Source organism: Doryrhamphus excisus, chromosome 18, assembly GCF_030265055.1.
Source record: "Doryrhamphus excisus isolate RoL2022-K1 chromosome 18, RoL_Dexc_1.0, whole genome shotgun sequence".
NCBI lineage: Eukaryota > Metazoa > Chordata > Actinopteri > Syngnathiformes > Syngnathidae > Doryrhamphus > Doryrhamphus excisus.
Genome location: NC_080483.1, coordinates 4,652,435 through 4,668,496, shown reverse-complemented (window position 1 = coordinate 4,668,496; position 16,062 = coordinate 4,652,435). Strand labels below are relative to the sequence as shown.

The following is a 16,062-nucleotide window of genomic DNA, read 5'->3' as shown; positions in this document are numbered from 1 at the left end:
TTTTGTAATATTTTGACTTTATTCCCAAACATTAAAACTTTTTCTCCAACCTAATTTTCTATATTTATTTTATTTCTCATAATAGTACTTATACTCCTCAGCCTCCCTGGGAAAGTCTATTCCAGGGTGCTGGAGAGAAGGGTACGACCGTTGGTCCAACCTTTGTCACAAGAGGTCCAATGCGGTTTTCGTCCTGGTTGTGGAACACTGGACCAGCTCTACACCCTCACGAGGGTGCTTGAGGGTGCATGGGAGTTTGCCCAACCAGTCTACATGTGCTTTGTAGACCTGGAAAAGGAAGGAAGGAAGGAAGGAAGGAAGGATGGAAAGAAGGAAGGAAGGAAGTAAGGAAGGAAGGAAGGAAGGAAGGAAGGAAGGAAGGAAAGAAGGGAAGAAAGAAAGAAAGAAAGGAAAGAGAAGAAAAAAGAAAGAAAGAAAGAGAATAAAGAAAGAAAAGAAAGAATGAAAGAAAGAAAGAAAGAAAGAAAGAAAGAAAGAAAGAAAGAAAGAAAGAAAGAAAGAAAGAAAGAAAGAAAGAAAGAAAGAAAGAAAGAAAGAAAGAAAAAAGGGAGTTTGACCAAGGAAGGAAGGAAGGAAGGAAGGAAGGAAGGAAGGAAGGAAGGAAGGAAGGAAGGAAAGAAGGGAAGAAAGAAAGAAAGAAAGGAAAGAGAAGAAAAAAGAAAGAAAGAAAGAAAGGGAATAAAGAAAGAAAAGAAAGAAAGAAAGAAAGAAAGGAAATAAAGAAAGAAAGAAAGAAAGAAAGAAAGAAAGAAAGAAAGAAAGAAAGAAAGAAAGAAAGAAAGAAAGAAAGAAAGAAAGAAAGAAAGAAAGAAAGAAAGAAAGAAAGAAAGAAAGAAAGAAAGAAAGAAAGAAAGAAAGAAAGAAAGAAAGAAAGAAAGAAAGAAAGAAAGAAAGAAAGAAAGAAAGAAAGAAAGAAAGAAAGAAAGAAAGAAAGAAAGAAAGAAAGAAAGAAAGAAAGAAAGAAAGAAAGAAAGAAAGAAAGAAAGAAAGAAAGAAAGAAAGAAAGAAAGAAAGGAGTTTGCCCAACCAGTCTACATGTGCTTTGTGGATCTGGAAAAGGTATTCGACCGGGTCCCTCGTGGCGTCCTTTGGGGGGTGCTCCGGGAGTACGGGATTGGTGGCGTGCTACTACGTGCTATCCGGTCCTTGTACAAACGGGGCAGGAGTCTGGTTCGCATTGCCAGTAGTAAGTCCAGCCTGTTTGCGGTGAACGTTGGCCTCCGCCAAGGCTGCCCTTTGTCACTGATTCTGTTCACAATTTTCATGGACAGAATTTCTAGGCGCAGCCAAGGTGTTGAGGGAGTCCGGTTCGGGGGCCTTAGAATCTCATCTCTGCTATTTGCAGATGATGTGGTTCTTATGGCTTCTTCGGGCTGTGACCTTCAGCGTTTACTGGGACGGTTTGCATCTGAGTGTGAAGCTTCTGGGATGAGACTCAGTACCTCCAAATCAGAGGCCATGGTTCTCAGTCGGAAAAGGGTGGAGTGCTCCCTCCGGGTTGGGAATGAGGTCCTGCCCCAGGTGGAGGAGTTTAGGACTGACATATTCTCGCTGGTCATTTTCACCACCTGTGGTGATTCCCGATCATTCCTTGCCGACTGCACCCTCTGTCGGTGCGACCCAACGGTCATGTGAGTTTGTCCCTCCGTAGTGGGTGACGTGCTGTTCCTCCCTCCACCACTCTGGACTTTTCTAAACTATGCAACATCTTGCATCCTTTCCTTGGGGGGGTACTGACATGCTCTGCAGGACAGTAATTATTACTTACTGTTTTGGAATGCTGCACTTCCTGCTGGAGGTATGATGCAGCCTCAATTGTGTGCCGTTGTTTATAATTGCAAGTAGTTGGGTTTGAAAGTCAGGCGTCTCCATTATCTGAGCATTCCTCCCGCTTCTTGCTACCTTCCAGGACTACGTGTTGTGTTTTTACAGAGCATTATCTTTTTTATGCCCTCATGTGAGTACCTCCACTTGATTAAAGGACTTTTATTTGCACTTTGTGGCCTGTGTCTCTGTATAATCGGGGTTAAACATTCAACAGCCCCACTCAAAATGTAACAAACAGCACAGCATCACTCAAGTGTGCAAAAGAATGGCTGGCACTAAATAACCTGACTGTGGCGGACTCTGAAGAAGGCTCAGTCAGTCCTGGATGAACCCAGTCATCCCCTACGTGATGAGGTCAGTTTGCTTCCATCGGGTCGCAGATACCATGTGTTTAAATGTAGGACAATTAGGATGAGGCATTCTTTGCTTCCGCCACCCAAGGTTCTGCTGAATAACTCTTGGTAACGTTGGCACGTTATATATTCTATTTATTGTTGGTTATACTGTTGGTATACTGTTGAACGACATGACATGCCTCTGGGGATAACGAAGTTTGTCTTGACCTTGAACAAAATTATAAATGTTTTTTCCATTTCTGCAGTTGTGTGTGTGTTTTTTTGTTTTTTTATATTATATTATATCCCCAATCTAATTTCCCAAAAATGACAATTACAACCTCATTCTGTTTTGTTTGTTTTCCCACATGAATTCTCCTAAAATTTAAACTTTTTCTTGTAGTACCACCCCTGCTTGGTTTCAGTAGGGGTCCACGTGTTTTTGGATACGTTTACATGTCAGACTGGGAAAATGAAATTTTAAGAGCATATCTCTTTGTAACGTTGGCACTGTATTTATTTGTTCATGTTTTTAATATTCTATTTATTGTTGGTTCGTTGTCCGTGTATACTGTTGAACGACATGCCTCTGGGGTTAACGAAGTTTGTCTTGACCTTTAAACAAAATTATAAATGTTTTTTCCATTTCTGCAGTTGTGTGGGGTTTTTTTGTTCTTTTTTATATTATATTATATCCCCAATCTAATTTCCCAAAAATGACAATTACAACTTCAAACTTGATTTGTTCATTCATTCATTCATTCATTTTCCAGGGGGTGCTGAAGCCTATCCCAGCTGGCTACACCCTGGACTGGTGGCCAGCCAATCACAGGGCACATATAGACAAACAACCATTCACACTCACATTCATACCTATGGACAATTTGGAGTCGCCAATTAACCTAGCATGTTTTTGGAATGTGGGAGGAAACCGGAGTACCCGGAGAAAACCCACGCATGCACGGGGAGAACATGTAAACTCCACACAGAGATGGCTGAGGGTGGAATTGAACCCTGGTCTCCTAGCTGTGAGGTCTGTGTGCTAACCACTCGACCGCTGTTTTGTTTGTTTTCCCACGTAAATGTTTTTCTCCTAAAATTTGAACTTTTTCTCATTAGATTACAATTTTTTTTTCTGTTGTGTTTTTCTGGCCACAGTTTGGACACCTCTAATGTAGACTGACAAATTTATAACAGTCCATGTGCACTGGAGGAAAACAAATGGCAGTGTGCGATACTGATTGGAGCAGGGCAGTATCGCCCCTGCTCGGTTTCAGTTAGGGTCCAAGTGTTTTTGGATATGTTTACATGTCAGACAGGGAAAATGCGGCATGACATTTTAAGATCATATCTCACCTGTTGTACAAGTCGTCTCTTAAGTACTCGTAGTCCAAGTCGTAGGAACTGAAAGACAACAAGACGACACGCCACACGTCACACGTCAACAAGGAAGTGACAACTTTGTAACCCAGTCGGTCCTGATAATCATCATTCATCAGTACAACCTGCTGCAACTTGCTGGCATCTGCATCCTTGAAGCTTGAATAAAGACACTTTATGACAAGATATACAGTATATTTTTGTTATTATATATTTATATTATTATATATAATTTATATATTCATATTATATTTATATATTCATATTATATTTATATATTTATATATTTATATATTTATATATTTATATATTTATATATTTATATATTTATATATTTATATATTTATATATTTATATATTTATATATTTATATATTTATATTATTTGTTTTGTCTGCTTTAAATTGTAAATCCTTCTTTTTTTTTAAATGGTAAGTTCAACAGAAATTAAGTACTATGAATAATCCAGAGAACGCTATCTCACAAGTCAGTTCACTGCACAATTTCCAGCAGGAAGATGCTTTGACAAGACATCATGTTGTGTAAGTGTAGCTTTTAATACATCATTTTTAATTCATTCACACGGGCAAAAAACTGCAAATAAAACCAACAAACTCAAAAAGAATGCTTATTTTTCATACTCTAAACCAGGGGTCTCAAACACGCAGCCCGCAGAACACTAGTTTGAGGCCCCCGCCTTGATATGAAAGTTTAATGTTAGTGCAGCCCACGCTAGTTTGATATGGATGCTGTATGGTATCATGTACCCAGAAAAAATTATTACGTTTGATTAATGTTCATGTTAAAGATTAAATAACTGTTAATAGTTATCCTCCCTATCCGTGTGGAAGTGGTAAGTTTTTGGCTATTTAAGTTTCAAGGAAATAACTCGAAGGCTACCGTTTAGGTCGCTAGCTCTCTAGTTTGCGAGTTAGCATGTGTCTCAAGACCCTGCAGTTGTGCAATATGTTGTAAATAAAAAGAGTATAAATGTGACTATAGTCGTGTTTTGTCATGTCTACAGGGCTCTAATAATGCTTTGTTCATTTTAATCTGAAAAAAATCATTTGTCTACCCACCAACTATATGTGGTTTCTTAAGTTTTTATTATTTGCCGTTTTATTATTATTATTATCATATTTATTTATTTATTACTGATTGATTGATTTTCTTTATTCTTGATTTGTTTATTTATTTTTAATCTTATTTTGTACAGAAAAATAAAAATGAAGATATTTGAGAACAGTGGAATGTTTTATCAGAGCTTTTATTGTAGAAAATCGGAACCAGAGCACTGAAAAAGTTTGTATATTTTTCTGTTTTTAATAAATGCGTTTTGTTTTTTTTTGGAAAACCTGATGCCCAGACCCTAGCTCCAGTGGCCCCCAGGTAAATTGAGTTTTAGACCCCTGCTCTAAACCCTATAACAGGGGTGTCCAAAGTGCAGCCTGGGGGGCTTTTGTGGCACATGGCTGGAAACTAAACTCGCTGCACTGTATACCCTCAGAGTAGAGATGATACTACTAATAGGCTTTTTCACTTTCTGGAAATATATACTATAACTTTTTAGCATATCTACAGTACATGTGTTGCTTTAACAAAATATCACATTTTCAAAATGGCATCCTTTCATTTTTCACTTTGTGGCCCTCGCTGGAAAAACATTTGGACACCCCTGAGCTCTGAAATGCCTCTCACGGTTGTGAATGTACCGTATTGTACTGATCTACTGTAGTGATAATGAAAGGCTTCAAAGAACGTAAAAGAACGCTACCAGATTGCTTCCTTGGCCTATAAAGCCTTTAAGTGGTTTCTTTCTGTCCACAAAAAAAACATTTATGTTCATAAAAACACATTTCTTTGTGTGTTTTGGCTTTCGTCCGCAAAGAATTGTGGATTTGTGTCAAGGGCTTTTTGGGAAAACGGCGCCCAGGGTGAAGACTTTCCAAAACATTAGCTTTTGTGTTTAGATGAGGAAAAGTATACTTTGGCCTCACAATGTCCACTGCCATCTTCTCATGTTCAGGCTTGCTCACTTCCTGTGTCTCCGTTTTTAATCTAGTATGAAATGACTGGAGAATGTGCAGCAATAGATAAATATACGTAGATACCTCCAGGGAAGATAATTAGTGCAAAAAAACTGAGAAGATAACTTGCACAGCGATGATAGGGGGAAAAAAGAGTAAAATGTGTAAATAAATAGAAAATAGATGAAGTTAATAAAACCAGAGATATATTTATGAATATAGAAATAAAAAGTGGACTATAATGATGACAGAAAAAGAAGGGGAAAAAGTGTTTAAAATGATACAAAACTAACACAAATATGTAAATAATAGCAATAATTAAAATAATACAAATTAAATATGTAAATAAAGACAAAATAAAATAAATAAAAACAAAATAAAAAATCAAGAGATGAAAAAACTTGATACATTAATAAAAAAAAATCTATACAAATACAAATAAAAATGAAATGAAATTGAAAAAAATTTAAATTGAAAAAACTGACAGAATATAACTTGCACAGCCAGCAGAGAAAAAGAAGGAAAAAATTGTTACAAAAAACTAAATAAATAAGTTTTGAGAAAAATGTTTAAATAAATAGAAAATATAACATAAATCAAGAGATTAAACATAGCATGAATAAATACAGGAGTAAAAAATATAACTTGCACAATGCTGAAACAAAAAGAAGGAAAAGGAAAGTGTTTAAAAAGAAAAATAATAAGTAATTAAAATAAGAATGAATACAAATACATGAATCAATAAAATCAATAATCAATAATCAAAGTAAATAAAATCAATAAAGTTGAATAAATCAAGAGATAATAATATAATGAAATAATAGCAGGAGTAAAAAAAACTTGCAGTGATGAGAGGGTGATTGGTCATTATGGGCCCCGCTGACATCATCAATAGTGGTCAATTAGGGTCACTACATCCTGTTACAGGTGAACACCATGTGGGCGTGGCCATGCAAAGCGCAAAAATCGACATTCAAAGACGGCGTACCTGTAGAGCGAAGAGGCCGCTCGCTTGGCGGTTTTGTCTCTGCTGGGTTTGGGCTCTCCTGCCATGTTGATATCTGACAGAAAGACGGCACACGTCCATTCATTCACCACAGAATGGACGCTTCCCGACTTGTTGAGGTTGCGCTGACTCACCGAGCATCTGCCCGCCCAGAACTCTACCATTCTCCCCAGAGACGGCGCCCCTGGCGTGTCTCTCGTGGGCGTACTGCACGAAGGCGTAGCCCTTGTGCACAGAGCATCCCAACACACAGCCGTACTTGGAGAAGATGCTCTCCACATCCGACTTGCTCACCACCGCCGTGTTGAGGTTGCCGATGAACACGCGAGAGTTGATGGACTTGGGGTCGGTCTTGTTGGTCACGTTGCTGGTCTGAACCTTCAGCGACATCCTGCACCGCTCCGTCAGAGACACCCGCAGAGAGTCCAATTCCCGGTGCTATTAGAAAGGAAATTGATTCAATAGCAGATAGCACACTGGAACGTTGATTTGAATTTGTCAAGCCACTTCATTTGAGGAAGGAGTATAAACTTCTCAGATGTACATATTTTTCTTTTTACGTTCAATTGCTGTATTTTCCAAACCATGTCTTGTCTAGACTACCAAATATGTGCAATTGTATTGTTTTCCCATGAAAATTCAATAAAAACTAAGTTACACACAAAAAAGATCAACATCTTCATGATGTTTGTCCTTTTCTCATCTTCTTCCATGTAGGGTGTCATTGAAGACCTCCATTGCGCCGCAGCAAAATCAGCAGAAACTCCAAACTCGCCTGTCAATATTCTCATTCATCCATCTCACGGATCGATTGAATTGACATTGAATCCATCCATACTGGACATTTTGCCTCTCGTTCATCAGTTCCTGTCCAAACACTCGGCAGGACATCGTAGCCTTCCTCTTGTGTTGGGGTCGGCGCCGACTCATTTAAAATTTTCAATCATATAAAATTTGTTTATTTATTTATTGGACCAAGGCTTTTTGATTTTGTCAGGAAACTCTATTTCAACAAAATAAAACAAAAAAAATGTTTTCACCAAATGTTAAAAGGCTCTGGTTGAAATTATGACCACTGTATTGTTAGGGTCGGTTTTGACCCAGTTCTAATAATAATACCATTACATAATAATAATACCATTACAAAGCAATAATTACAGCCAGCTCCTCTTTAGGAGATTCTCATTTAGCAGAGTTTTCCAGTACTGGCAGAAAAACAAAGAAAACAATACCCTGTTTTCCTCATTATCTCATTTGATTGGCAGATTTCACATTTACAATTTGCATCATGGAAAGAATTTTGATGACAATCAGGGCGAGGCAAGAAGACAGACCGGCACAGCGATTCAGAAGAGTAGGTTACTGAGGAGGAGGACAATGTGGGTGTTACGTTCCAGGAGGGTCAGGGTCCCGGACACGGAGACAGGAGTCAGGTGAGTGAGGTTCAGGATTTATTAAGCCCAAAAGGAAGTACCAAAAGGCGATGGTGCCGGAAGGGAGCACCATGGAAAACACACTAAAGGGAGCTAGCTAAAGGCGAGCGCTGCTGAAAGCGGATCTGGAACGATAGAAACCACAGAGAGGAGACGGGGGCACAGAGCAAGGGCACCCGGGTGTGACAGTGGGGTTTCATCCAGAAGACACAGACACATCAGATGAGGAGGTTGCTGCTGCTGAAGCTGCTCCTGCTGCAAGAGTCAGGTCCAAAAATGGCGTCATCTTTTGGAGCTCAGTACCTCATGATGTACACGGCAGGGCAGCTGCTGCAAATCTTATCAAAATGACCCCTGTTTGAAAAGAATCATTACTATGATGTTGCTGATTTAATACATGGGTCAAAACCAACCCGTTAACATTAGATGATACCAGAAAGCTAACACAAGAGGAAGGCTATCTGACTAGTGAAGGTATTTGCTCAATTTTGCTAGCTAAAGATAAAAGCTAAAACAAACACATAGTCTCACAAATACAGCCAAAAGATACTTATACACCCAAACAAAAAAGGACTAACGTGACAACTGACAGTTAAGGTGGAAACATCGAGTATATGACATGATGCCCTGGATGCCCAAGGCATCGAACAAACGAACGAAAGCAGAAACACCATGTAAGCGGTTCAAGGAAGGGCAGTGACGAAAACTGGTCCAGGACTCCAGCCTGTTACACGATAAACAATCTGGTTCTCATTCTATAATTTGGTTCTTTAAGATTCCCTTATCCTCTATTCGAAACCCACTTAGAGTCCTAAGGGGGGGATTTCTACACTAGATAGGACAGCTGTTGTCCAAAAGCTGACTTGATTCGTTCCTGATCAAAGTTTAGGTAGGAGAGCTCAAGTGTGACTGAATAGGACAGCTGTAGACAGACAGACTAGAGCTGTCCTATCAAGTCAGGTGAGAGCTATAGACGGACTAAACACAGACTAATCCTGAATTGACACCGAATGAAAGATGTAAGTGCAGCGTTGCGTATCCCCCAGCTCTATCGCTCCTTGGCTCATTTTACATTTTGGTTACGACTCAATAATACCACAAAACAAGATAGACGTAGCATAGCTATCTGTGCTAGCGAACAAAAGGACACATAATTATGTGTAACTAACTTATCGTCAATATCTAAAGTTGCTGATGTGTGCCATGCCTTTTCTTTTCCTATGTTTTCCTAAAAAGTGGAAGTTTATTTTGACACCAGAAGCTGTTTTCCAGTGTTTCTCCTACTAGCATGCTGCTGAATTTACGCATAAACGCATCAAAAATAGACCTGAAGTCTATGTTTTGTGCCACGTAAAAACACGATGTGCGTTGGACGTGCGTTTGTGTTGGCTGGTGTGAAATGCCAGACTGGTTAAAATAGAAGCCATTTTGATGCGCTGCTACATGTCTGCTCGACGTGACGCGTCTGGGAAGAACTACACAGAGTACAGCGAGTACCGACTAGAGCTGCTACCTGGTTTTTGAGTGTGAACTGAAGGACAGCACAGTCTAAGGATGAGACAGAGTAGTCAGCCTCGAGCTGTCCTATCTAGTCTTTGAACACAAACTGATGAATGACAGCTCTAGGGAAACTAAGGCTGAGTCAGACTATTTCTGTCCTAGCTGGTCTTTGGATAGATAGAACAGTTCTAGTCTGTGAGCAGCCTTCATCAGTTCATGCATCAGTTTATGCGTATCGGATGGATGGATGGATGGATGGATGGATGGATGGATGGATGGATGGTAGGATAGACAGATGGATGGATGGATGGATGGATGGATGGTAGGATGGATGGATGGTAGGATGGTAGGATGGATGGATGGATGGATGGTAGGATGGATGGATGGTAGGATGGATGGTAGGATGGATGGATGGATGGATGGATAGATAGATGGATGGATGGTAGGATGGATGGATGGATGGATGGATGGTAGGATAGATGGATGGATGGATGGATGGATGGATGGATGGATGGATGGATGGATGGATGGATGGATGGATGGTAGGATGGATGGATGGACGGATGGATGGATGGATGGATGGATGGATGGAGCTACAGATGTCCTATCTGGTGTCTTTGAGTGTGAACTGATGAACAGCTCTAGACACATGCGGGACTAGAGAGATTAGACAGACTATAGCCGGCCTATTTAGTTAAGGTTGAGCTGTCCTACCTAGTCTTAACAGCTCTACACAAACAGGACAGACTAGAGTCTTTGAGTGGGAACTGATTAAGCCTACTCAGATGGGAGGTGAATTGCATTCAAAGACAACCCGAAGAGTCCAGTAGCAATCAATTCAAAACTCCTTTGGGCAAAGAAGCATTTTGACAGCCGTTTGCTTGTTGTCTTAAGGAAAGGAAGAAAGCAGGTCATTACTTCCTTTGCATCATTGTGAAATGATCTTGATGGACTGCACAATGCGGGAAGTGCGGCCATCTTGAAGAGCGACTGACTGAAACATGTTGGTGGATGAGTTGTGAAACAAGAAGGAACAATCAACAAAGACGTTACTGTCCCTCCTTTGGCTCTGAGCAGGAGCATGAAAGGAAAGGTCACTCAAAGACAGACAAAAATGCTCCTTTGATTCATCTGCTTGTTGGTCCATTAGAGGCTTTCATCGCCAAAACACCTGCCGTGCTTTGGACATCAGAGTGAAGACGCAAATGTCTCGCTTCTCATCTATTTGATCATCTCTCATCTCATCAGAGGTCATGCAGCAAAGAATCACATTGAGGACGACATCATCTTTGTGTCAGTCAGCACTGCGTACTGTTCCTTTAAATCCAAACATCACATGATCAGCAGCTTGTCTTTCCCACAGGACGGCAGCCTAATTGTGGCAGCAGTGAGTTGGGGGAGTGCTAATGTCATTGTTGATTTTGCATTAAAAAACATCAAAAGCATTGCGTTTGTCGTTGTGTGTGCTTTTGGATAGAGGGGGGGCGTGTAGCGGCACCTACTCACTGAGCAGCCAAAATTCTCATCATTATTTAAATATTGGGAATACCTCAATTACACAAAATAATTGAGGATTTTTTTCCGCTTTGAAGAATCGCTTACTTCAACTGAAGATATTTGCTCAATTTTGCTAGCTAAAGATAAAAGCTAAAACAAACACATAGTCTCACAAATACAGACAAAAGATACTTATACACGCACCCACACAAAAAAGGACTAACGTGACAACTGACAGTTAAGGTGGAAACATCAAGGACGCATAAGACAGCTTGCTTTGCAACAAAGGAAAAGCAGAATGTTCCAGCCGCCTAGATGCCCCTGCGAACAAAGGAAAAGATGCCTTGATGCCCCAGCGAACAAACAAAAGGAGAAACACCATGAAAGCGGTTCAAGGAAGGGCAGTGACGAAAGCTGATTGGTCCAGGACTCCAGCCTCTTACACAATCTTGAGTGTATAAAAGGCCGGGCAGGGAAAGGAAGGGTGCTTTTCTGCAGCTGCGCTGTAATAAGACCCGCTTACTTGTAGGCATACAGGGACTGCAGATAAGCCCGGACGTCTGTATTAGGTATTGTTGTCAGGAATAAACAATCCGGTTCTCATTCTATAATTTGGTTCTTTAAGATTCCCTTATCCTCTATTCGAAACCCACTTAGAGTCCTCAGGGGGAGGACAAACGCACGTACGTCACCCACGCAGAGGACGAAGAAGGAAGTGAGTGTTTGAAGACACAGGAAGATTGAAGAGGCTAGAAAAATCGGCAAGGCAACAAAAGAAAGAGAGGGAGGGAGGGAGGAAGAGAGGAAGGGGGGAAGGAGGGAAGGAAGAAGGGAAAGGGAAAGGGAAAGAAGGAAGGAAGAAGGGAAAGGGAAAGGAGGAAGGAAGGAAGGAAGAAGGGAAAGGGAAAGGAAAAAGGAAGGAAGGAAGAAGGGAAAGGGAAAGGAAGAGGGAAAGGAAAGGAAGAAGGGAAGGGAAGGAAGAAGGAAAAGAAGAAGGGAAGGGAAGGAAGAAGGGAAGGAAGGAAGAAGGGAAGGAAGAAGGGAAAGGGAAAGGAAGAAGGAAGGAAGGAAGGAAGGAAGGAAGAAGGGAAAGGGAAAGGGAGAAGGAAGGAAAGGAAAGAAAGAAGGAAGGGAAAGGGTGAAGGAAGGAAGGAAGGGGAAGGGAAAGGGAAAGGGAAAGGAAGAAGGAAGGAAAGGGAAGGAAAAAGGAAGGAAAGGGAAGGAAAAAGGAAGGAAAGGGAAGGAAGAAGGAAGGGAGAAGGAAGGAAAGGCAAGGAAGAGGGAAGGAATAGGGAAGGAAGAAGGAAGGCAAGGAAGAAGGAAGGCGGGGAAGAAGGGAAGGAAGGAAAGGAAAGGAAGAAGGGAAGGGACGGAAGGAAGGGAAGAAGGGAAGGAAGGGAAGGAAGGGAAGGGACGGAAGGAAGGGAGGAAGGGAAGAAGGGAAGAAGGGAAGGAAGGGAAGGAAGGGAAGGAAGGGAAGGAAGGGAAGAAGGGAAAAAAGGAAGAAGGGAAGGAAAGGAAGAAGGGAAGAAGGGAAGAAGGGAAGAAGGGAAGGAAGGGAAGAAGGGAAGAAGGGAAGGAAGGGAAGAGGGAAGGGAAGGAAGGGAAGGAAGGGAAGGAAGGGAAGGAAGGGAAGGAAGGGAAGGAAGGGAAGGAAGGGAAGGAAGGGAAGGAAGGGAAGGAAGGGAAGGAAGGGAAGAGGGAAGGGAAGGAAGGGAAGAGGGAAGGGAAGGAAGGGAAGGAAGGGAAGAGGGAAGGGAAGAAGGGAAGGAAAGGAAGAAGGGAAGGAAATGAAGAAGGGAAGGAAATGAAGAAGGAAGAAATGAAGAAGGAAGAAATGAAGAAAGAAGGGAAGAGGGAAGAAGGGAAGAAAGGGAGAAGGGAAGGAAGGAAGGAAGAAGGGAAGGAAGGAAGAAGGGAAGGAAGGAAGGAAGGAAGGAAGAAGGGAAGAAAGGAAGGAGGGAAGAAAGGAAGAAGGGAAGAAAGGAAGAAGGGCAGGAAAGGAAGAAAGGAAGGAAAGGAAGGGAAGAAAGGAAGAAAGGAAGAAAGAAAACACAATTTTAAAAAAGGAAGAAAAAAAGGAAGAAAGAAAGAAAGGAAGAAAGAAAGAAAGGAAGAAAGAAAAGACAATTCTAAAAAAGGAAGAAAGAAAGAAAGAAAGAAAGGAAGAAAGAAAACACAATTTTAAAAACAGACATAAAATGTGGCTATACGATACGGAGAGCAAATGAGAAAGTGTCATTTCTGTAGCGACAGAAATGCGTTTAATATTATGATGTGAAACGTATTCTTAAATCACTTATGCTGTAATTTGATAGTGTAAAAAAAATCAAATAAAAATAATTACATTAACTCGACTTTCTTGGAGGGTGGGGGTGCCATAAAGGAGGCGTGTCATCTATTGAAGTTGTTTATCACCCCCCCTGCTGCCCTTTTTGTGTATCTTTGACGGACAAACGTCACTGCTTTAACAAAGAAATGACAACACGGTGAGTCAAAATGGCTGACACTCCTCCATCTGTCCTTCCTGCTTGCTTCCGAGGGAGTAAGCAGCAGCAGGCGGGATGAGGAGCATTAGCCCCAGCTAATGTCCTTAATGTGTGGACCCCTCCCCCCCATCCTCACCTTGCTGACCTTTTCAACTCACACTGATTTCTTCCGGGAGAATGTATGACCCCTTTTATGGACGCTCACTGGCCAAATATATGAATATTCCTCAGGGTATATGTGGAATGATAAGCTGCCCTTCGTGCTACTAAATCATGTGTGTTGTCAACGTATCAATTTCTTTGTTTGGGTCCAGACAACAGGATGAAGATGGGAGCAATGTCTGCAATCATCAGCAAACGCAGCATCATTGATTTGACCTTTAACCCTCTAAACACGAAGCACAGATTCTTATTAATGCCATATCATTTTTTAGGATGTCATGAAGTACTTTGAATTGATTTTTGTGTTTTTTAATTAATAAAAAGGTATTCCACAACACCCCTGCGATACATTATATAGTGTATACTTTTTTGCAAGAATTTTGCATGTTGGATCTTCAGGAGGGTGGAAGTTGAGCTTCAAAATGCAACAAGAAGATTGCTGAGCTGCACAAGCAAAGCCTCTCAAAGTGCACCATTTCCACTGAGGTTGGACGCAGTAAGACAGCCTTTGAGCCTTCTTCAAAGATCCTGAGGGTTATGGAACAAAACAGTCAATTGGTGTACCCCCAAAAATGTCACCGGCCCTGAGCTGGAGGCTTCCATTGGCTGTCCGTCAAAACAAAGACCAACGTCGACCCAAATGAAGGTTGTTACTGGTGCCAAGTGCGGTCCAATCATCATCAAACGGCATCTGCCAGGGAAGGCTTTTAAGAAGAAAAATCAACTTCAGACGTCTCGTCTCTTTCAATGCCACAAAATCGGCAATTTGGAATTTGCACCAGAGCACCAACCACGAGACAGTTTAAGGGGACCTATTATGCTCATTTTTCAGCCTTTTGTATTGAGTTGTGGACTCCTATAGAGCAGCTACACACAATAACCAGCACAGAAAGTGTTCTCGTTTTTCCAGAATCTGCATCTATTCAGCTGTATTTACTCGGACTTTGTGATTCCCACGAAAACGGTCTGTTTTAATGTATTTTCACCTATGGCACGCCCACGCCCACCACTGCTGTGGTTGGTCACACTCCCGAGTATATAGAAAGAGTTCCGGTTTGTGCCGCTAACTGAGTAGACGAACGGTACAGGAGTTGATAATAAATTCAAATGTTGGCTTTTAACATACAGCCATATGTGTTGGATCCCGAATCCAATCCGGAAGTAGAGGCTGGACAGCCTGAAGTTTCTCAAGAAAAGAGGTTATTACAAGACTCCCCTCAATGGTAAGTAGCGTTAGCATTTTAGCGTTAGCTTCAGCGGTTTTCTACAGCATCGGTAATGTGTTTTGTGGGACTACGAGTGTGTAAAAAACGTGGGTAGAGCCACTAATTGTGGTGGCAAAAGGCTATTAGTATCCCCGCTTCCACGATGCTATGATGCTACACAGACAAGCACTTTTGCTCCATGACTTACGCAAAATAAACACACTTAGGACACTGATAAACTAATACTTACTACTTGCCCTTCGGACTATTTCACAAGTAACGTTGGAAAGGCCATAAAAGGCCATAAAAAGCCATAGCATTTCAGTATGTGGAATCAAACTATGGAATGGATTGAGTAAGGAAATCAAACAATGCACAACAATGAGCCAATTCAAGAAACAATACAAGCAGTTGATGTTTGCTAAATACAAGGATGAAGAGTCTTGAACCAGTCATGATGTGCTATATATATATATCACTATATTGACACTTACTATGGTACCCATTATGGCATTGGATGCTTATATCACCTCGTACTTGGGTACAAGGTGCATTATAAAAAATGAAAATAAATTAAAAAGTCTTAAACTGTGTTATGGAAAGCAGGAAGTGAACAAATGTAACAGTTACTGATTGTAAAAGTACCAGATGGAGGGGTAGGATTTAATAAGCTTTGCTTCTTCCTACTCCTTTTGGACATGTGGAACTGTGAACTGATTATGGGATGCACTCAATTGTAATCTGATGCATGTTGAAATGAAATAAAACCATTACCATTAGCAAAGGCGTCAGGCTTCAGCAGCAGCACTAGTTTGTCAGCTAGTCCAGCTCCATACTGGTCCATGTTCCCAAAACAGTCCAGTGTGAAATGCCCTTGACAGATTAAAATAAATTTATTTTGCTGGTAGGGAATCAGGAACTCCAACCGCTTGTGCCTGATGGTGGCGTATTTAGGAATTGGAAACAAATGTGGCTTTCCCTTTTGAGGCATTGCTAGCAAGTAAACAGCGGAGCAGCGCTTGGTGGAGAGACTTTATCTGGCTTACAGCCATGCCCATATAAGGAAGTCAGCCCCTCTGTGACATCACAAAGAGGCAGTTTTACCAAGCTTTTTGAAACTGAGCAAAAACCTCATTATCTGAAACTTTGGTATCATTTAACACGAGAATACAAAATTCTAA

The 16,062-nt window shown here is 41.0% G+C and overlaps 1 protein-coding gene across 2 annotated transcripts in view; it reads right to left on the bottom strand.

Moving 5' to 3' along the window:
* raly (RALY heterogeneous nuclear ribonucleoprotein) overlaps nt 1-16,062 on the bottom strand; it is a 32,957-nt gene that overhangs the window by 15,730 nt on the left and 1,165 nt on the right. For both annotated transcript variants that reach the window (XM_058055022.1, XM_058055023.1), the window contains exons 2-4: nt 6,730-7,033; nt 6,578-6,650; nt 3,540-3,587 (exon numbers count right to left, since the gene is read on the bottom strand). In XM_058055022.1, coding sequence (XP_057911005.1) covers nt 3,540-3,587; nt 6,578-6,650; nt 6,730-7,033 — 425 coding nt within the window. The remainder of the gene's footprint in view (nt 1-3,539; nt 3,588-6,577; nt 6,651-6,729; nt 7,034-16,062) is intronic.